Below are 23,279 nucleotides of genomic sequence, written 5' to 3' on the forward strand. Positions count from 1 at the left end.
AACACAGAATAACAACCAAACAGTAAGAACCTCCCCCTTCCCCTTGCAACATTATAACCTTGTTTTAATAGAAATTTAGAGTGCCCAATTATTTGTTTTCCAAATAAGGGACAATTTAGCGCGGCGATCCATCTAACCTGCACTTCTTTGGGTTGTGGGGGTGAAACCCACGCAGACATAGGGAGAATGTGCAAACTCCACACGGACAGTGACCCGGGGCCGAGATTGAACCCAGGTCCTTAGCACCTTAGGCAGCAGTGCTAGCCACTGTGCCACCATGCCGCCTCAACATTATAACTTCATCACTAAACCACCCCACCCCCCCACTCCTGAATAGTTGACAGTGGCCAACTCTTTAATATACATCATAATCTTTATTGTCACAAGTAGGCTTACATTAACACAGCAATTAAGTTACTGTGAAAATCCCCCAGTCGCCACAGTCCAGCACCTGTTCGGGTGCACAGCGGGAGAATTCAGAATGTCCAAATTACCTAACAGCACGTCTTTCGGGACTTGTGGGAGGAAACCAGAACATCCTGAGAAAACAAACGGCCACCATCCATGGTAAAACCTTTCCACCGGCCCTCTGACGGTAAACGTAACCTTCTCGAGGTGCAGAAACGCCAAGGCGTATGGCGGTGTAGCCGACCTCCAGCTCAAGAGGATCTGCCTCCATGCCACAAGTGAGGCAAAGGCCAAGACGTCTTCGCCTGCCCCTATCCGGAGCTCCAGCACATCCAAAACCCCAAAAATCGCCACCAGTGGACAAGGCTCGAATCCAATGCCCAAAATTGCTGACATGGTATCAAAAAAGACTTTCAGAAATCCAACAGCTTTGAGCACAATCAAAACATGTGAATGTGGTGCACTGGCCCCCTCAAACACCAGTCACATCTATCCTCCTCCACATCGAAAAAACTACTAATTCTGGCCTTTGTGAAGTGTGCTTAAAACACTACAAGACAAGGTCACATTCACCCTCCTCAGTGCCTTACTCCAAGGCTCCTCTCGAAGAACAGCTCCAGATCCTCTGCCCGCCTTGCCTTCACACCCTCAACCGAGCACATCTCTCCCCCCGCCCACTATCCACTGGTATATACCGAAGTACTGGCCACCTTTGACGCTGAGGAAGTTAAACTCCGCTCGAGCAAGAGAGTCTGCTGATTCACTGAAAAGGCTGGAAAATGCTTTTTGACCCAACTACGTACCTGGAGATACCTGAACCCATCAGCCCTTATTTCTGCTTCGGTTCTCCCAGGCTAGCAAACCAACCCTCAAAAACAAATCTCCCACCTCTTTTCCTTCCACTCCCTAAAGTTCACATCTGACCGGGCAGGCTCGAATAACTGATTTGCACAAATGGGAGTGAGCCTTAAGGCAGCTTTCAAACTGAAATGTTGACGGAATTGCCTCTAAATTTTTAATGTGGCTATAACCACCGGGTTGGTCAAGTGTTTCTTCAGCACCCGGGAGTGGAGCCGTTACCAACACTCCCAGGCGTGCACCTCTCTCAGACTCCGCTGCCACCCGGACCCACCGCTCCTCCGAATCCCAACACCACTCTAGCACTTTTTCAGCATTGTCCGCCCAATATTAAATTGAAAGTTTGGCACGGTCAAACCCCCTACTTGTCTCTCCCTCTGGAGTACCGTCCTCTTGATCCTCAGGCCCTCACCCGCTTAAATAAACCCAGTCGCAAGCTGGTTGATCTCTCTGAAGAATGCTTTAGGCAGGAACACCGGGAAATCTCAGCAAGATATTCATCTTAACCGATTGACTCGGCCACCAGGGATAGTGGGAGACTGTCCCACCTTTGCAGGTCGTCTTTAACCTTCCCCACCAGACACGTGTAGTTATTGACTTATATCTATGCCCATTCAACAACATTTTTCAAAAACATGACTCTTGCAGGGTATTGAGGATTATAATGGAGATATGGACTTCAAGATGGCGGGCACAAACAAAGGAATAACTGCTTTACAGGTAATTGTAGCATTTGCTCTACTGTTGATCATTTTAAATTGATGACCCCATGTCACAGTCCAGAGGAAATACACTATCTGTTTGCTTCATCATAGCTCTGAATCTTGGGGAAAAAAACTATGGAATCTCTTTTTAGCCTTCTCTGTCCCAATAAAAATCATCCAGTTTATCATTGCTGGTTCAGTGTCAATCTACACTGTGTGTTTTCTATAGTTTTAATGTCCTTTCCGTAATGTGCTCAAAACTGTAAATAGTGCTTCAACTATGACCTAACAATTACTTGTATCTCTTGATTTTATTTTTGCTATTGCTTTATGTTCTAATTTATAAGTTCAAAAGCCATTTTTTAGCAGCTTTAACTGCATTATATATAATGTGCTTGCGCTCCAAGGGCAGAAATTAATGCACCTTGCTCTGGCAGTTCAGTGATGGGTGGCTCACCATTTGGGGAAAACAGCAACCGAACCATCATGGGATTGCTTGCGGGTTTCTGTAGAGTTGGGGACAGCAAGGGGGGGGTCCTTTATTCAGAGGCACTCGGAGGAACCTGGCATGGGGAAGGGGGCGCGCTGAGAGCCAGCCCTTGCTACTAAACCCCCATCTCCCACCGCCACCCGCAATGACCCCTGTCCTACCATCACTCATCTGTGTCCTGGGATCCAGCAACGATACCGGACCTGGGTGGAAGTTGTAATGACAGCTGCTACCACCTCCTCAGGAGCACTATCATTCAATAGCTTTGCTGGCCTGTAATACATTAACAGTCCTCTGTGGGCTTAGGCCCCAAGGTCATTGTTCACGAGGAAGGGCAGATGCATGTCACTTAATACGGTGGGCCTTCCCTAAAAGAGGCTACAAAAAACTTTCACCAGCTTTCCATTAAATACCACGCCAGGTCCCTGTCCCTCCACACCTTTTGGGATATTTCCACTGTTATGCTCTCTCAAATTGTATTTCATCCCAGAGTACACTACCTCATGGTCTTGCACCTTAAATTCAAGCTAAGAAAAAAGATGAAAGGAACTTGCATTTGCATAACACCTTTCACCTTCACAACAAGATGCCCCAAAACACTTCAAAGTTGTATTTTAGGGAACACAGCAACCAATTTGCTTCCAGAATAATCCTGCAAACATTAGTGAAATATCATAGCTGGCAATTTTTGTTTCAGTGATGATGGTTGAGAGATAAAATCAATCCGATAACTGAAGATAATCTCTCGGTTGCTCTTCATATAATGTCATATGATCTTTTACGAAAGGGCTCGTGGAATCTACGTGTCATGTCTTCTCCGATGATACAAAACTGCCTCAGTTCTGCACTGAAATATCATCCTGCAATATGCGCACAAACCCCTGGAGCAAAATTCACAACTCTCTGGTTTTGAGGCAACAGCACTCCTGCTGAGCCAAAGCTGTCATTCACTTGCCCGAGATCATTTTTTCCAGTCCTATCAATACATGGCTCTTTCTGATTAAGTGCTTTAGAACCTTCTTTATTCCAAGTAATAATTGCCCTAACTCTGTATTTCCTATCCATCCATCATCCAAATTTCCATCTATGCTGCTAATTTTCCCTTGTACTGCTGAATTTTGTAACAAGCTGAGACACCTTATCAATGTTACTGAATGTTGAGTTGGGATACAAGAATGATTTTGGGATAATGTCACCTATATTTGTTTTAACCCTTTTAGAAATCAATGAAACACTGTGTAGCAGTCAAAGAAAGAAAGTTGAAAAATTTCTGTGGTAGCGTGGCTGTTTAAGAGGGGACTCCACAGACCATGTGACTGTCTCAAGTCTAATCGCGCGGGGAGAGCACAAACCACAGCCAATAGGGAGTTTGAGCAGGGCCCTGGGAGCAAGACTTCGGTTAGTGCGGACCAAGGAGCGAAGTGTTAATACCTGTTTAGTATTCTGTACCTGCTATCTATCTGCCTTTGCCTTTCATCAATAAATCCCTTTGTTAACTGCTGGTAGCCTCCAGGGTATGTCTCAAGCCACCACATTGGTGACAAAGTAAAAATTTTTGATCACTGCCGACAGTTGTTGTGACTGAGGGGGGACGGAAGGAACAATTGAGAAAGTAGTGAAGCTCCAGCAAGAGTTGGAATCATTTAAATTGTGAGTGAAAATGCTTATAATTGATAAATTCGACTCATTTGACTTGAGGGTTGACAATTGGAGTCAGTAGTACATTGAATCTTTTTTTACCACGAGCGAGATCACGGGCAAGATCAAGCAGAAGGTGATACTTCTGACAGCTTGCATGTCCCAAACGTATAATTTGATGAGGAATCTCACATCCCCAGAGACACCCGATTGGAAGATCCTTGACCAGACAGTAAAATTGGTTAAAGAAATTTCAACCCAAAGCCCTCGGTTATCCTCCAACATTATAAGTTTAACTTGGCAGTGAGGGACCATGGCAGTGAGGGCGGCACGGTAGCTCTCAGTGGTTAGCACTGTTACTTGACAGTGGCAGGGCTCCAGGTTCGATTCCTCCCCTGTGGATTTGATTCTTATAGTTTTTAGTGCTCCACTGAAAAATGTCATTTATTTTTCCTTAGGCAGACATTAAAATAGCAGGACTGCCATTGAAAATTATAATGGAAGCTATCCAACAAGCTTCAGGTAAACCTGCCATTCATCTCACAATATAACTGGTTTTAATTGCAATTTGCATTGTTCTAATATTGTTGCTTTTTCAACTAGTTGCCAAGAAGGAGATTTTGAGCATAATGAGTAAAGCAATTACTAAACCCAGAGAAAAAAGAAAAGAAAATGGACCCGTTGTAGGTAAGTTTATAACTCTCACTTTCAATACAAAATTACCTTTCTGTTTTATCATCTGTTAATGTGATTATTAGGTGCAATAGTATAATTTTTAAAGTGTGTTTTTAAAAGGATGTTCATACCTACAAAATGGTATCTAGCTGCAAAATAAAAATAAATATCTAACTTGGTCAACATGTGATGCTTTGAAGAATACTTCCTTTTTCATATAATTCTGACCGTAAGTCAAAAAACATTTAGTCGCGTGCATTTGAGATTTATGAAATTAACATCTAATTTTTAAAGTAAAATATTAGTTATACATCGATTAATTTTGTTCGGGATTGAACATTCTCCATTTTGCATTTATTTCTAATCTTCTGATTTTAAGATTAAACTCAAGAATTCTCTAAAAATTGAAAGAAATTAGGCTTAATTCTGGTGAAACATGTCAATGTTGGCATATGCAACTCTGTTGTGCCACATCCAGCTGTTTTTCCTGTTTTGCGCGAAGAGCACTTCATCTGTCAAGAATAAGGGGCAGCATCAACAGGGCACACCTCCAGTCATCTGCATTGCATCCAAGTGACTATACACTCGAATACAAGTAATAGGAGTAGACTATACGACCATTCAATATGATCATAGTTGACCTTGGGCTTCCATTTTCCTGACCACTTGCCATATCCCTTGATCCCTTGAAATACGAAAAATCAGTCCATCCCAGCTTAAATACTGTCAACGATGGAGCACCCATAGTCCTCCGGAGGTAGAGAATTCCAAAGTTTCACAACCCTTTAAGTGAATAAATCTCTCCTCATTGCAATCCAGAGTAGGCTCGAGGGGCTGAATCATTCCTAGTTTTTATATTCTTAGATTCACCAGCCAGTGGCAACAACCTGTGTCTACCTGTCAAACCCTTTAAGGATCCTCTAAGTTTCACTGAGATAATTCTCGTCCTTCTAAATTCCAAAGAAAATAGACCCAATTTATTCAGCCCCTCATCATAGGCCAACCCTCTCATCCCAATAACCAATCTGTTGTATTGCCTCCAGTGCAAGTATATCCTTTCTTTAGTATGGAGACAACTACTACACAGGTGTGGTCTCACCAAAGCCCTGTAAAATTATATCAAGACTTCCAATTCCTATACTCCAATCTGCTGGCAAGTAAGACCTATTTGCCTTCCAATTATTCAATATCTGAACATCAACGTTTATAGGTTTTATTTCTTTTAACAAAGGTCCATATGGCAAAAGGTCATCAGAATGCAGCTAAAGACCTACATTCACTTTCTTGACCATTAGACTTTGTGAGGACAACTATTTACCTTAAAATTATTTCATTTGTTCCTTCCAAAATTGTTTTGCTGATTAAATGTAAGGATTTGTAACAACCTTTTGTTTCAGTTTTATTCCAAAAAGCATGTACTTGCTTTTTGTCTGATTTTTGCCAGTTTTCTTTGGACTTCAATTCAGGAAAAAGTAAAACTTGAAAATCAGGAGGTGCATTTATTTGTATTTTTCAGAAACAGTGACAGTGCCAGTGTCAAAAAGAGCTAGGTTTGTTGGCCCAGGTGGTTACAACCTAAGAAAACTTCAGGCTCAAACTGGTAAGAATTAAGTTATGTCATGTGTTTACACAATGTTCCAAAGCACTTCACAGAATAATGGGTCAACTATAGTAACACCGAGCCAAGTGAGAGATTTAGAAGAATGACAAAAGGCTTGAGCATGGAAATAAGTTTTGAGAAGGTTTCTTACTCCGAAAAATAGGAAGACAGATTTAGAGAGGGCATTACAGAGGGCGGGGCTAAGCCACCCTAAAATGCCACGAAGGAGGGTACAAGAGTCCAGACAAAATGGAGTAGGAAGGGAGTAAAGTTTGTCGAAGGATGCAGAGTTAGGGTGGAGTAAGGCCATGGAGAGATTTTGCAACAAAAGATTCAAAATGTAATGCATTGGAGAATGATCAGAAAGCTGTGCGAGGTTGGCCCTTGGAGCAAATGGAAGTACAACAACAGCTCCTTTTTTGGATAAATTCAGATTTTGGAAAGGTGGCTAAAAGAAGGCCACCAGAGAAAGCATTAGAATAATCAAGGCTGGGAATGACTAAAACATGGTATGCATTTTGGGATTAAGCAGAAGTAGAAATTTTGGCCACAATTCCTTACAATCTTTCTTGGATATGTGGGTGATCCCAGAGGACAAAACAATTGCAATTGCTACAACCATGTTTTAAAAAAGCGGAGAGGAAGGAATAAAGCGAGTAATGTCGATGATGGGAAATATTTAAAGACAATAATCTGGGACAAAATTAATTGGCATTTGGAAAATTGTGGGCTGATAACTGAAAGCCAGCATATATTTGCCAGAGGAATAGCACAAATTCTTTGATGGATTAAAGGAGAGGTAGTTATTTGACAAAATAGACTTGTTAGTAAAAAAATTTAAATATGTTTTTATTTTATTTTTATTAATTTATAACAAACATAATATCAACACAGGGCAGCATGGTGATGCAGTGGTTAACATTGCTGCCTCAATGCGCGGCGGACCCAGTTTCAATCCCGGCCCCAGGTCACTGTCCGTGTGGAATTTGCACATTCTCTCCACGTCTGCTTGGGTCTCACCCCCACAACCCAAAAAGATGTGCAGAGTAGGTGAATTGGCCACGCCATATTGTCCCTTAATTGGAAAAAAGGAATTGGGTACTCTAAATTTATTTTAAAAAACACTAGCAACACAGAAAGCACATGCTACATAATGCAATATAAGAAAAACACAACCAGCCATGTAAATTCCACCCAACAGCGAAACACCCTTTCCGCAACAATAAGAACTAATTCCCCCCCCCCCCCCCCCCCCCCCCCGACCAACTCCATGATGGTGTACTTGACCTTCTCCGGATGTAGAAATTCCAAGAGGTCACCCAAGCAGACCATGAGAATGAAAATGAAATGAAAATTGCTTATTGTCACAAGTAGCCTTCAAATGAAGTTACCGTGAAAAGCCCCTAGTCGCCACATTCCGGCGCCTGTTCGGGGAGGACGGTACACTGCACTGGGCAGAGCTGCAGATCTCCATCCCAGCAGAACTCGCTTGCAGGCTAGTAACGAGGCAAACGCAAGAATATCTGCCTTCACCCCTGTCTGCAACCCCGGCAGGTCTGATAACCTGAAAATGGCCATCAAAGGACAAGGCTCCAGATAAATATTAAAAATAGCTGGCAAAGGGCAAGCACAGTGGCGCAGAGGGTTAGCACTGTTGCCTCACAGCGCAGAGGTCCCAGGTTCGATCCCTGCTCTGGGTCACTTTCTGTGTGGAGTTTGCACATTCTCCCCGTGTTTGCGTGGGTTTCGCCCCCACAACCCAAAGATGTGCAGGGTAGGTGGATTGGCCACGCTAAATTGCCCCTTAATTGGAAAATATTAATTGTGCACTCTAAATTTATTTAAAAAAAGAATAGCTGGCATGTTGCTAAAGAAGGAGATCCAAAAGCTTACCATCTTGGGACACGACCAATACATATGGGTGAGATTAGCTGGCCCCAGAGAACACTGTCCTCCACTCCCGAACAGAAACCACCACCACCGGGTTCAAAGAATACTTTACTGGAGAGAAGTGAAACCCTTAAGCTAGAGCCCCTCGAAAAGCTCGCCTCCACCTGTCCCCATATGGATCTCGGCTCCCCAATCTACTCCAGCACCTTCGCAATTTTGGCCACCAAATTGTAAAAGAGCAAGTTGGGTACTACTAACCCCCATCCCTCCCGACTGTTGTTCCCTCGGAAGGAATGCCCTTCCAATTCCAATTCTTGGCATCTTCCCAGCCCAAATGAAGGAGGCCACTAATTTATTAATCCTAGCAAAAGCAGATTTAGGGAGAAAAATATGGAGACACTGAAAAATAAATAAAAACTTTGGGAGGATATTCATTTTCATAGTCTGGATCATGCCTGCCAAGAACAGAGGGAGGTTATCCCACTGCTGCAAGTCGGATCTCGCCCTGCTCACTAGTCTAGTGAAATTTAATCTATGGAGTGATGGCCAATCATGGCCCACCTGGATACCCAAATAACAAAAGCTACCTCTGGCAAGATAAAAAGGTAATACCCCCAGATTGATTCCCCTCGTCAGGAGTTAACCGGAAAATATTCACTCTGCTCCAGGTTCGGCTTGTACTCCGAAAAGGAGCCAAAGCTCCTGAGTAACTTCATTATTTCATCCTTAGAGGAGACTGGATTCCTAATATACAGAAACAGGTCATCGGCATATGAAAACATCCTATGTTCCATCCAATCGCAGCACCAACGCCATAGCTAGAAGTTTGGCATCAGCATTCAAAAGAAATGTGGGTCGATACAGAATTGGCAACTAGGACGGATTTTCCGTACTTTATACAGAAAATCCATTCAAATATGGAAGTACGCTTTCTGTCATTGAAATAGGCAGAAGGAGGACTTCCGGTGGTGGCATGTAGAGGGGAAGAGAAGTCGCATGCTGAGCCGTGTTTTTAGGCATTTTAATGTCCGGTCCTGGGGGAAATTTGCAAATGATTGGGTGTAGGAAGGTATAACGAAGGCAAAGAATGTCAAAAAGTCAAAGGAAAACAGCCGAGAAGAAGGGAGGGAGTGAGGATCCACCATCGAGTGAGAGGGCCAGCCTGGGAGCTGGCAAGATGGCGGAGGCTGGACTGCTGGGTGGGGCCCCACTGCTTACGGTGGAGACGATGACTGACGTGATGTCCTTGGAGTCGGAGAAGCAATTCGCAAAACATATGGAGGTGTTGAGAAATGAGATGGTGGTGGCTTTAAAGGCATTGGTGGAGGAGGCAATTGCCCCGGTGAGGATGGCTGTGGCGAAGACATCGGCCAAGGTGAGGGAGCAGGGCAAGATGATGAAGGGAGTGGAGAAGGCCATGTCGCAGCACAGCGATCAGCTCACCTCGAAGGGGGGTGAGCTGCGGAGTGTAGTTGAGGCCAATAAGGGGATGCAAGCAAAGCTGGAGGACTTGGAGAACCGCTCGAGGCGGCAAAATACGAGGATTGTGGGCCTGCCCGAGGGGATGGAGGGCTCAAGGTCGACTGAGTACTTCGCCAAGAAGTTGACGGAACTGATGGGGGAGGGAGAGGAACCCTCTCAGTATGAACTGGACCAAGCTCATCGGTCGCTGAGGCCTATGTCAAAGTTGAATGACTTTGGCAAAGCAGAAGCGGGAGGTGCAGTGGGCTGGTGCTGATGTTCGCATTTGTCAGAACTTGATGGTGGAACTGGCAAAGAGGCGAGCGGCTTTCGGCCGAGTGAAGACGGCATTGTACAACAGTGGGGTGTGGTTTGGAGTAGTGTTCCCAGCGAAGCTGAGGGTGACCTACAACACCAGAGACTTCTATTTCGAGGCGGCAGAGGCATTTGTGAAGGCAGAAGGCTTGGGGCAGAAGTGAAGGATGTGACTGAAGAGGGGTGTGGACTGTGAAAGGGGAGTTGGGAGAGTGCATAAATGCAGTTTTGATCTATATTGTTACTTTTACTTCACGCTGTTATAGAGGTTAAGTTTTTAGTGTTATTCTTTGTTGCAATGTTTTTTTTTGCTGAGATGTTTGTGTTTGATTATTTTTCTTGGGACTGGATGGTGGGGGAGGGAAGGGAGATCCTGGGCTAGGACTCCCGTAGTAGCAAACTTAAGTGAACGGAGGTGTGGTGGGAGGAGGGGCTGCGGACATTGGAGCCTGACGAACAGGTTTCAGTGGCCTAGGAGGTGTGAAAAGATGGGGAGGGAGGGGATCGATACTGCGTGAGGATTTTTCGAAAGGAAGTGTTGGGGGGGTTTCTTGGAGGGGGCAGGGCCCGGAGTTATGATGATGCTGGATAGGAAGGAGGGGGTGAGAGACTCCTGGTTAGGATAGTTACGTGGAATGTGAGGGGGGTTGGGAGGCCCCATCAAAAGATTGAGGGTGCTGGCGCATCTGAAAGGTTTGAAGGCTGATGTGGCGAAGCTGCAGGAGATTCACTTGAAGGTGAAGGATCAGGTGAAGCTTAGAAAGGGCTAGGTTAGTCAGGTGTTTCACTCGGGATTTGATGGCAGGGTGCGGGAGGTAGCAGTCCTGGTTAGTAAAAGAGTGAGATTCCAGATGGAGAAAGTGGTAGCGGACCAAGGAGGTAGGTGTGTGATAGTGATAGGGGCATTGTAGGGGAGGTTGGTGGCGCTGGTAAGCATGTATGGTCCCAACTGGGATAATGTAGGGTTTGTAAAGAAGGTGTATGGGACCACCCCGACTTGGATTCGCATGAATTAATAGTGGGTGGAGTCTGGAACTTGATGCAAAAGGGGTGCAAAGGCGTTGGTTGGTCTAATAGTGGAAATGGGAGGAATGGACCCTTGGAGGTTTTTGCACCTGGGGAAGTGAGAGTATTAATTTTTCTCTTTGGTTCATAAGGTCTATTCATGGATTGACTTCTTTGTGGGGGGGAAGGCACTGTTGTCTGGGGTCAAGAGGTCGGAATATTCGGCAATTGCAATATCGAATCATGCACCGCATTGAGTGGATATGGTGTTGGAGAAGGGGGCAGTGCAGAGGCCGGGGTGGCGATTAGATGTGGGGCTGTTGGGGTTCGAGGGTTTTGTGATAAGATTGGGAAAGTCATTGTGGAGTTTAATTATACAAGGGAGGTTTCGCAGGCGGTGGTATAGGAAGCTCTAAAGGCGGTGGTGAGGGGGAAGGTGGTTTTGTTTAAGGCAAAGGTGGATAAGGAGGAGAGGGTGGAACGGCAAAGGTTAATAGATGAGATGTTGGAAGTGGATAAGAGGGCGGCACGGTAGAACAAGTGGATAGCACTGTGTCTTCACAGCGCCAGGGTCCCAGGTTCGATTCCCTGCTGGGTCACTGTCTGTGCGGGGTCTGTACGTTCTTCCCGTGTCTGCGTGGGCTTCCTCCGGGTGCTCCGGTTTCCTCCCACAGTCCAAAGACGTGCAGATTAGGTGGATTGGCCATGCTAAATTGCCCTTAGTGTCCAAAAAGGTTAGGAGGCGTTATTGGGTTACGGGGATAGGGTGGAAGTGGGGGCTTAAGTGAGTCGGTGCAGACTCGATGGACCTAATGGCCTCCTTCTGCACTGTAAATTCTATGATTGCACATTATTAAGTTTCAGCAGGATTTGGTTCATAAATCCATGTTTTACTTGTGGAAGCTGCGCTTTTTGCTGTGAGCATGAAACAAAAATGCTGAAAAAGTAAACCTGAATCATCATGCATCTATTTAACCATACCTTCTGCTTTCTACTTTTTGTGGCCATTCTTTTCTTTGTGCTCTTTTACCTTACTATCATAAACTCTAATTTGAACATCAAATCTGTTAGTGCAACTTCATGAAAATATTTTTTGAAAGAAAGAAATGCTGGGTTCCTTTTGCCTGTGTAGTTTCTTGTAAGAATTCAATCATGTTAATCAAGCGTTCAGGACAATTTTGAACTTCATGTAAAAAGGCGAAAGTTTTGTTCACATTTTCATTCTCAGATTTGCTGAATGTTTGAAACTTAATTTGAAAACACCCACTCATGATGGTATACATGTATGAAGCATTGGATTTTCATTTTCCATTTGTATTTTAGATTTGTGGAATAAAGGTGTAAAGCTGTACTTCAGGTTGGAGGGCAATTTTCCGTTGAAATGAAAATCCGTATTTTACTGCCAAAATACTGATTTTTGGTATCTGGAATACTGATTTATTTTGGGAAAAGTTGGCAGCTCTGTCTGGTGATCCACATTCCGTGGGGTCCTTGTCCTTCAAAATGAGAGATATAGAGGCCTGTAAAAGTGTGGCAGGTGAGAAACCCCGTGACAAGGAACCATTAAAAATGTCCATTATTAATGGCGCCAACTGGCTTGCAAACTTCTTGTAAAATTCGATGGGAAGCTCAAAAGGGCCGGGGCTGTTTGCATCATTCCAATACCCTTCAGTACTTCCTCAGGACTCGATGGGGCCTCTAGCTCCTCACCTCTCTCTCGGAAAGGACAACCCATCTAGGAACGCCGACAGGATCGAACAATAAACTTTGTGCACATGGGAGAAGAACAAAAAATCCTTGGGTGAAAAAACTGCCATGGATCTCCCCCCCCCCCCCCCCCCCCCCCCCCCCCCCCTCTCCCATATACTCCAGTGCATTGGCTACCCCTGAGAGAGCCACCGACTTAGACATGGATCAGGAAGGGAAGCAACAGTCTCCTAATAAATGCCATATCCTCCCAATTTGGCGTGTAGACATTTTACCAGTTCCACCAATGTACCCGCCAAAGACCCACTGACCATCACAAATCTGCCGCACCATGGGCCCTTCCATCAAAGCCCAAATGGCTATCCATTCCTTCTGCAGTCTCACGATAGCACAGTGGGGCAGGGGTCGTGCAACGCTTCCTGAAGTCAATAATCAGTTCCTTGGTTTTGCCAACATTTAGGGAGAGGTTGTTTTCTGCACACCATGCAAGCAGAAGCTCCCTTCTGTGGTCTGATTCGTCGTCGTTTGAGATATTACCCACCGCAGTCACAGTCATATCATCCGCAAACTTATAGATCGAATTGGAGTTGAATCTTGCCACACAGTCGTGTGTGTATAGGGAGTACAGTAGAGGACAGAGCACACATCCTTGCGGAACCCCAATGTTGAGGACTATTGTTGCCTATCCTGACAGATTGCGGTCTGTTGGTGAGGAAGTCAAGGATCCAGCTGCATAGGGTGGGGTGAAATCCAAGATTGCAGAGTTTGGTTATTAGTCTTGTCGGGATAATGGTGTTGAAGGCGGTCCTTTAGTCTATGAGTAGCAGGCTGATGTAAGTGCCCTTGTTGTCGAGGTGTTTGAGTGTTGATTGTAGGGCCAGGGAAATAGCAACTGCTGTGGACCGGTTGTGGTGATAGGCAAACTGCAGTGGATCAAGACCTTCTGGGAGGCCGGCATTGATCCGTCTCATGACTAGCCGCTCGAAGCATTTCATGAGGCAGTCTACCTTGTTCTTCTTTGGTACTGGTATTATGGTAGTCTTCTTGAAGGAGGTGGGGACCTCGGAGCAGAGGAGTGAGGTGTTGAAGATGTCTGCGGATACAATCGCCAGCTGGTCTGCGCAGGATCTGAGTGCTCACCCAGGGACTCTGTCATGGCCTGTCACTTTCTGCGGGTTCACTTTCAAGAAGGCAGCTCTTGCCTCTTGAGGCTGTAATAGTGGGTATGGGTGTGTCCAGGGCTGTTGGGGCAGGTGGCACTGATGTATTGGCTATCTGTTCAAAGCGGGTATAGAACGTGTTCAGTTCATTGGGGAGGGATACTCCAGCCCCAGAAATTCCACCTGGCCTTGCATTGTGGCCCGTAATCCCATGTACGCCCTGCCGTAGACAGCGTTTTATTAGTGCTGCGCTCATCCAAGCAAGTGCAGAGTATTCCAACAGACTCCTGACTTATGCCTAGTGGGCAGGCTTTGAGGACGGGGATGAATTACTCATTGTAGAATTCCCAGCCTCTGACCTGCTCTCATAGCCACAATATTAATATGCTGGTCCAGTTCAGTTTCTGTTCAATGGTAACCCACAGGATACCTAAGCTTCCTTTTCTGCATCTTAAGCATCTCTTAAGTATAGCTGCCCAATCCCATTTGTCAATCTAATTGTCACCCTTGTCATTTCAACAACTATCACAGAATGTAAAATATATACCAAACTGTGAGTTGACACAGTGTGTGCCTGTGATGATACCTTGAATGACATATAATTTTGGGACATTTGCCTTTATCCATCATCCATCCATCCCATCTCTCTCTCTCTCTCTCTTTCCCCCCCCCCCCCCCCCCCCCCCCCCCCCGGTGTAATCTATTTATATCAGGTATCATCTTTCAATGAATAGTGAATGAGAACAGGAGGCCTAGCAGGCTTATATGTCTCTTTCCTCAGACTGAAGACTGCTTAAAGAGTGCCTGCACCACACTAGCTCAGCTGAACTAACTTGCTATTAAACCTCGGGCCTTTCTGGTTTGGATGGATCTATTCCAAAGCCTGAGAAATGAATCATTTGAAATAAATATAGAATGACTTGCGTTTATACAGCTCTTGTCGTGATCTTGAACAGCCCAAAGAGCTCCACAGTCAACTAAGTATCTTTTGGAAGTGTAGTGAATGTTGATGCAAATGGTTTTTCTGTTTGTGCTGATATAAGCAAATGCCATTTTTTAAGTGGTTGTTTTTAGTGGGTATTATCGTAGTGCCTGCTGCTTATGCTAATTACATGTTTTCCAAAGATCTGATTTCACAGAAAGACGGAAATATATTCCTGACAAATCTCATGGAAGTCAAATGTCGCATGTGTCATACGATGGCAGAGGAAATTAAATCCCTATCAATTTTGTGGCTGTAGGTCAAGGTGACAAATAATTCCAGAACTTACTCTAGTAGAGGTGGCAATTATTTCAAAGAAGAATCCTTGTTCTCCCAGGAGGAGCACATTTAAATTTGTTCAATTAGCAATGTGCTTCTGAGTTGGCTCCTCAGGAGCAAGGGTTCGAAAATCATAGAATCGTAGAATTTACAGTGCAGGAGGCCTTTTGGCCCATCAAGTCTGCACCGGCCCTTAGAAAGAGCACCCTACTTAAGCCCACACTTCCACCCCATCCCTGTAACCCCAACTATCCTTTTTGGACACTAATGGCAATTTTAACACGGCCTATTGAACAACCTGCGCATCTTTGAACTGTGGGAGGAAACCGGAGCACCCGGAGGCAACCCATGCAGACATGGGGAGAACATGCAGACTACGCACAGACAGTGACCCAAGCCAGGAATCGAACCTGGGACCCTGGAGCTGAGAAGCAATAATGCTATCCACTGTGCTACCGTGCTGCCCATGTAGAAGGTCTGCTCCTGAAACAGGTTGATGGGATCATTCCCAGTTGAGGACCAGTAAGATAATTTTAGTGCTCTTTGTGAGAAAGCACATCTGTCCTAACTAAACCATGACTCCGAACTCTGCACTGCACACAAGTGTCACAAGATGTCCGATGTCCCTGGAGAGGAACAAACTTACAACATGTACTAGTATATTTGAGATCTTCTGTGACAGTACGCACCAGAGGCACTGGAGTATAAAATCTGTGTGGCCAACAACATTTCGATTTAATTTGATGAATTTTTTTGTTTGCTTGGACCCTTTTAAAAGGGGATAGTTTCAGTTAAATTGAAAGTTAATTGATGACACTGTCATCTTTGTTGACAATTAGAAAGAGAAGTATCGTTAATCATCATGTTCTATGCATGGGCATTGCTTTGCAAATCTGAGGACAAGAATTTTAACAGTATCAGCAAAAACTTCTGCTGCTGGACAAGCTCCTCTCTCTTCAGAGGCTTCCAGTTTTCTTCCAAAGAGTAGAAACTGACTTTCTTGTGTTTCTCAATTTCAAAGCAGCAATTAAGGCAGTCTCTAAGCTTGTACATGCTGCATCTGATTGAATAGGCAACACATCAGCAAAAATTTGACCCTTCCATGGTATCAAAACAGTTGACTTCGATTTAGGCATGCACTCCTACATGGCATCTATACATCATTCACACTGTGCCCCATTGAGTTGAGTGGCCTTTCCCACCCAAATGTGTTTCAGCATCTCCATTTCAAGGAATCTGCATGCAGATCTTCATCCTTTGCAATATAGGAATGGCAATAGGCGGTGTAGATTTTAACAATCGGTTAGTAATAAAAGTAATGTGCCTTTGATGTAAACTGCAAAACAACATTGTTATTGCAAAGGAGAGGCAGAATGAGCAGTTATCATTGCCCATTGAATATTTCAACAACACAAAGGATATCAATTATTAAATAGGATTGGACTTGAAAGCATCTTCCTTAAATCTTATGGGTTTTAATTTAATTTTACTAACATTTTAAATACATTTCATTACAGATTGGAGAAAAATGTATTTCATGGGGATCAGAATAGAACTAGTGAAAGTAAACTGGGAAATAATTGACAGAATAGCGGTAAGAAATAGCCAAAAAGGTGATCAGTAGAAATCAAGAGTAAGTATTTCACTCAGCAAGGACAAACTGAGAAAAAAATAAAACTCCATGGATGAATGGACATGAGGGTAAATTGAAACTAAAGAAAAACAAGTTACATCAAGTACATAGCTAACAGACGGGAGAACAAAGGGGATTATGAAGAGGTTAGGAAAGAAATTTAAAAAACAAATAGGTAGACACAGCGAGTCTACAAAATTAAACCATCAAAGAATGTTTTTTTAAAAAATAATTTATATTGAAAATGTTTTAATTTACACAACAACATCAAACCATACTAAAATACCAACGTATTAACAACAACTTAAGTTAACCCATTGTTAAGTTACACACCCGTAGCAAAAAACAATATAGAAACTATAGTTAGGAACACCCTTGGGTTGCTGCTGTTATTGACCAAGATACCTATCTTTGAGCCAGGAAGTCCAGAAAAGGCTGCCACCGTTTATAGAACCCTTGTACTGATCCCCTCAGGGCAAATTTAACCCTTTCCAACTTTATAAATCCCGCCATGTCATTGACCCAGGTCTCCACACTTGGGGGCCTCGCATCCTTCCATTGTAGCAAGATCCTCCGCCGGGCTACTATGGACGCAAAGGCCAGAACACCGGCCTCTTTCGCCTCCTGCACTCCCGGCTCCACCGCAACTCCAAAAATCGCGAGTCCTCACCCTGGTTTGACCCTGGATCCCACCACCCTCGACACCGTCCCTGCCACCCCCTTCCAGAATTCTTCCAGTGCCGGACATGCCCAGAACATATGGGCATGATTCGCTGGACTCCCCGAACATCTGGTGTACCTGTCCTCACCCCCAAAGAACCTACTCATCCTAGTCCCGGACATGTGGGCCCGGTGCAGCACCTTAAATTGGATGAGGCTAAGCCTCGCACATGAAGAGGAAGAGTTGACTCTCTCCAAGGCATCCGCCCAAGTCCCGTCCTCTATCTGCTCCCCAAGTTCCCCCTCCCATTTAGCCTTCAGCTCCTCCACTGACGACTCCTCCACCTCCTGCATTACCTTATAGATATCAGACACCTTCCCCTCTCCGACCCACACCCCCAAAAGCACTCTGTCCATCGTCCCCCGCGAGGGCAGCAAAGGGAATCCCTCTACCTGTCGCCTAGCAAACGCCTTTACCTGCAAGTATCTGAACATGTTCCCTCGGGGAAGCCCAAATTTATCTTCCAGTTCCCCCAGGCCCGCAAACCTCCCGCCAATAAACAGGTCCCTCAATTTACTGATGCCCACCCTTTGCCACCCCCTAAATCCCCCATCCTTGTTCCCCGGGATGAACCGATGATTGCCACCCAGTGGAGCCTCCATCGAGCCCCCTGTTTCCCCCCTATGCCGTCTCCACTGTCCCCAGATTCTTAGGGTCGCCGCCACCACTGGGCTCGTGGTAAACCTCTTAGGGGAGAGCGGCAGCGGCGCCGTTACCATGGCACCGAGGCACGTACCTCTACATGACGCCATCCCCATTCTTTTCCACGCCGTCCCTCCCCCCTCCATCACCCATTTACGCACCATTGACACGTTGGCCGCCCAATAGTACCCCGAAAGGTTGGGCAGCGCCAACCCGCCTCTATCCCTCCCTCGCTCCAGGAAAACTCTCTTCACTCTCTGAGTCCGATGTGCCCACACAAAGCTCAAGATACTGCTAGTCACTCTCCTAAAGAAGGCCCTGGGGATAAAGATGGCCAGGCACTGAAAGAGGAACAAGAACCTCGGAAGCACCGTCATTTTGACAGTACTGCACCCTCCCCGCCAACAACAATGGCAATATGTCCCACCTCTTGAACTCCTCCTCCATTTGATCTACAAGTCTGGTGAAATTATGTTTGTGAAGAGTCCCTCAGTCCCTGGCCACCTGCACCCCCAGGTACCTAAAACTCTCCCCTGCCCGCCTAAGCGGGAGCTTACCAATTCCTTCCTCCTGGTCTCCAGGGTGCACCACAAACACCTCACTCTTGCCTAAATTTAGTTTATAACCTGAAAAGGTTCCAAACTCAGCTAGCAGCTCCATCACCCCCGGCATTCCTCCCACCGGGTCCGCCACATACAGTAACAGGTCATCGGCATACAACGACACCCTATGTTCCTCCCCACCTCGCACTAAACCTCTCCGCCTCTCTGAATCCCTCAACGCCATCACCAGTGGCTCGTTTGCCAATGCAAACAACAAGGGGGACAGGGGGCAACCCTGCCTGGTCCCTCGGTAAAGCCGGAAGTACTCCGACCTCCTCCCATTTGTGACCACGCACGCCATCGGGGCCTCATATAGCAGCCTCACCCATCTAATAAACCCTTCACCAAATCCAAACCTCCCCAACACCTCCCATAAGTACCCCCACTCCACTCTATCGAAGGCCTTCTCCGCATCCAGCGCCACCACTATCTCTGCCTCCCCCTCAATCGCCGGCATCATGATGACATTCAACAATCTCCGCACATTCGTGTTCAGCTGCCTTCCCTTCACAAAACCTGTCTGGTCCTCGTGTACAATCTCTGGCACACAGTCCTCTATCCTGGTGGCCAGGATTTTTGCCAGCACCTTGGCATCTACGTTGAGGAGAGATATGGGCCTGTATGAACCGCACTGCTGGGGGTCCTTGTCCCTCTTTAAGATTAACGAGATCAGCGCCCGCGACATCGTCGGGGGGCAAAGTTCAAAGAATATTTTTTAACAGTCTCCTACGGACATACAAATAACAAGAGGAAGGATTAGAGCAACTGGGGGATTCACAAGAAAAACTGACAGCTGACCATGAAATGGCAGAAGTATTGAATAATTCCTTTGCCTCAGGGAGATTAACAGTGAGCATGAGATCGGAAGAAGAGATTAAGGGTGGCACGGTGGCGCAGTGGTTAGCACTGCTGTCTCATAGCGCCGAGGACCCGAGTTTGATCCCAGTCCCGGGTCACTGTCCTTGTGGAGTTTGCACATACTCCCCCTGTGTGCGTGGGTCTCATCCCCACAACCAAAAAAATATGCAGGGTAGATGGATTAACCACGCTAAATTGCCCCTTAGAATCATAGAATTTACAGTGCAAAAGGAGGTCATTTGGCCCATCGAGTCTGCAGTGACGAAAGAGAAAATGCTGGAAAATCTCAGCAGGTCTGGCAGCATCTGTAGGGAGAGAAAAGCGCTAATGTTTCGATTCTGATGACTCTTTGTCAAAGCTGGAGTCTGCATTGGCACTTGGAAAGAGCACCCGACTTAAGTCCACACCTCCACCCTATCCCGTAACCCCACCTAACCTTTTTTTGGACATTAAGGGCAATTTAACATAGCCAATCCACCTAACCTGCAAATCTTTAGACGGGGGGAGGGCAACACGGTAGCGCAGTGGTTAGCATTGCTGCCTCACGGCGCCGAGGTTGCAGGTTCGATCCCGGCTCTGGGTAATTGACCGTGTGAAGTTTGCACATTCTCCCCCTGTTTGCGTGGGTTTCGCCCCCACAATCCAAAGATGTGCAGGTTAGGGGATTGGCCACACTAAATTGCCCCTTAATTGGACAAAATGAAATGGGTACTCTAAATTTACTTATTTTTTTCAATCTTTGGACAGTGGGAGGAAACCGGAGCACTGGAGGAAACCCACGCAGACACGGGGAGAACATGCAGACTCCACACAGACAGTGACCCAAGCCGGAAATCGAACCGGGACCCTGGAGCTGTAAAGCGACAGTGCTAACCACTGTGCTACCGTGCCGCCTTAATTGGAAAATAATAATTGGGTACTCTAAATTTTAAAAAAAGAAAAGATCAAAAAGTATATGAAGACATACAAGGTAGAATGGGAAGATAATTGCTCAATCCTCTTAAGTTCTTCTAGTTCCATGCCTGACCCAGGTAGATTGCATCCATATAAGATACTAAAATATACTAGAGAAGAGATGGAACAGATAATAGGAAAGGGAATAATGTTTGTTTTCATGAAAAGTTTTTCCTCATGTCTACTCTGATTCTTGTAGCAATCACCTTAAATCTGTTGCCTCTGTTTACCAACCAGTTTCTCTTATTTACAGCCTCTAAACACTCATGTTTTGAACAACCCGTTTTCCAGTCTATGCACATAACTTTAATCCTTCATGCCTGGAACTATTATGATAAATTTCTTCTGTACTCTGTCAAAGCCTTCATGCCATTCCTAAAGTGTGGCATTCAGAATTGGACACAGTGCTGCCGTTGGGGTAAAACCTGTGTTTTATATAGGTTTAGCATTCTTTACTGAATTTTGTACCCTGCCTCTGTGCATTAAATGCAGGATCCTATATATGCTTCCACTTTCTTAATCTGTCAAAGGATTTGTGGACCAGCACTTCCACTCAATTTCTTCTTGCATAACATTTTAAAATTGTATCATTTAGCTTGTATTGCCTCTTTATATCATAATACATCACTTCACTTTTTCGGCGTTGAATTCATCTGGCAAGAGACACAAAAACAGAAAATGCTGGACAATCTCAGCAGGCCTGACAGTATCTGAGGAGAGAAAACGAGCTAAAATTTTCGAGTCCAAATCACACTTTGTCAAAGTCATCCAGACTTGAAAAGTTAGCTCCATTCTCCCTCCACAGATGCTCCACATCTTGCATCTCCTCCGGCATCCTCCATTCTTCTGACTGGCATTTTCGTCATTCCCTTCTCGATTTTCCCCGCCTATGATTGCAGAATCTTTCAGACATTTTGACACCACTCTGAAATTCCGCCATAAACCTCTTTGCCTCTCTTCTCTACTCACATTTTAATAACCTTCTCAAAACCATATTTTCCAACAGACTTTCAGTCACGCCTCTTGATCTCTTGAGGACCAGCATTCATTTCCTTTGTGTATTTTATTTTCTCCCCTCTCATCAAAGTAATTTGGGCTGGTTTCTATTTTGGCCAAAGTTCCACTCATTACCCAATGTTATTTTTCATTTTCAAATCACTGAGACCAATTGTAATGTTCAAACTTAGTGTCATCAACACCAACAATGGGCGGCACAGTCGCAGTGGTTAGCACTGCTGCCTACAGCGCTGAGGACCCGGGTTCGATTCTGGCCCCAGGTCACTGTCTGTGTGGAGTTTGCACATTCTGCCCATGTCTGCGTGGGTTTCACTCCCACAACCCAAAGATGTGCAGGTTAGGTTGATTGGCCACTCTAAATTGGCCCTTAATTGGAAAAAAAAATAATTGAGTACTTTTTTAAAAAATTTTAAACACCAACCACTTATATAGCACCTTAATGTGATAAACATCACCAGTGACTTCACAGGTGCACTACAAAATAAAATTGACACTGGACCAGATAAGGAGATACTGGGGCAGACGTCTGAAAGCTTAGTTGAAGAGCCAGGCATTTGTGAGCTTCTTAAAAGAGTAACAAAAAGTTTAGGGAGGCTTGCAGAGCTAAGGGCCTCAGCAGCTGAAGACATGGCCACCTGTAATGGAGTGATTAAATCTGGGATGTTCAAGGAATAGAGATATCTGATGGTTGTGGAGCTTGAGGAGATTACAGAGATGGGGAGGATATGGAAGGATTTGAAATTAAGGATGACAAAAATGGCAGCCAGCATCAGGTCAGTGAGTAGAGTAGTGAGCACAGGCAGCAGAGTTTTGGATGACCTCAAGTTACAAAGAATAGAAGCTGGGAGGCCAGCCAGGAATGTATCGTAGTCTGCATGACTCAACTATTCAATTTTTCCAGCAGAACCATGAGAGCCTTCCATTACTACTTTAAATGTATTGTTTATCAAACAAAATTGTTTTTCTGTTCCTTTAAAAGGAGTTACAGTATCCCAAGTAGATGAAGAAACATTCTCAGTATTTGCACCAACTCCACATGCTATGCATGAAGCTAGCGAGTTTATAAGTGAACTCTGCAAGGACGATGTAAGTCTAATAATTAATTTGTATTTTAGCCTGATGGTATATTTATTTATTTTGTATTAAAACAAATTGGGACTAATTTTTTCCATTGATTTATTCCACAGCAAGAACAGCAACTTGAATTTGGTGCAGTTTACACTGCCACCATAACTGAAATACGGTAAATTTATCAAATAAAATCCATGTTAAATACTGTTATGAGTAGAGCCTATAACCCATAGCTATGAGAAAAACTCTAGATTTCATATTAAAATGTATGTCTGTGTTTCAGAGAATTCTGTTGCAAAAGATGATCTGTTAACAAAAATGAATAGAATTCCCAAAGGCATAAATATAAACTCTGGATCAGTGACTAGTGAAGCTACCAATCATGGATATAATGCATGTAGTTGGTTTCTGTGCATTTAGATTTGTATGTTCCATTACTGACTGGCCTGTTTTTGGCCAGGTCCCCAGCAATAGTATCCTGTGATGTTGGAATACTACTGTAGAGGCAGAAAATTAATATCAGACTCTTGAATGCATGGCTCTTATTAGGTACTCCCAGATCAGCATTAGCAAAATGAATGATAGAAATGTCAACAGGTAGGATTGTCC

The 23,279-nt window shown here is 44.8% G+C and overlaps 1 protein-coding gene across 2 annotated transcripts in view; it reads left to right on the forward strand.

Annotated features, from left to right (window-relative positions):
• Positions 1-23,279, forward strand: part of LOC119972555 (polyribonucleotide nucleotidyltransferase 1, mitochondrial) — a 96,257-nt gene that overhangs the window by 67,773 nt on the left and 5,205 nt on the right. For both annotated transcript variants that reach the window (XM_038809446.1, XM_038809456.1), the window contains 6 exons: positions 1,915-1,986; positions 4,557-4,620; positions 4,702-4,785; positions 6,290-6,373; positions 22,579-22,685; positions 22,787-22,842. In XM_038809446.1, the coding sequence (XP_038665374.1) occupies positions 1,915-1,986; positions 4,557-4,620; positions 4,702-4,785; positions 6,290-6,373; positions 22,579-22,685; positions 22,787-22,842 (467 nt within the window). The remainder of the gene's footprint in view (positions 1-1,914; positions 1,987-4,556; positions 4,621-4,701; positions 4,786-6,289; positions 6,374-22,578; positions 22,686-22,786; positions 22,843-23,279) is intronic.

Source organism: Scyliorhinus canicula, chromosome 1 (assembly GCF_902713615.1).
Source record: "Scyliorhinus canicula chromosome 1, sScyCan1.1, whole genome shotgun sequence".
Lineage (NCBI taxonomy): Eukaryota > Metazoa > Chordata > Chondrichthyes > Carcharhiniformes > Scyliorhinidae > Scyliorhinus > Scyliorhinus canicula.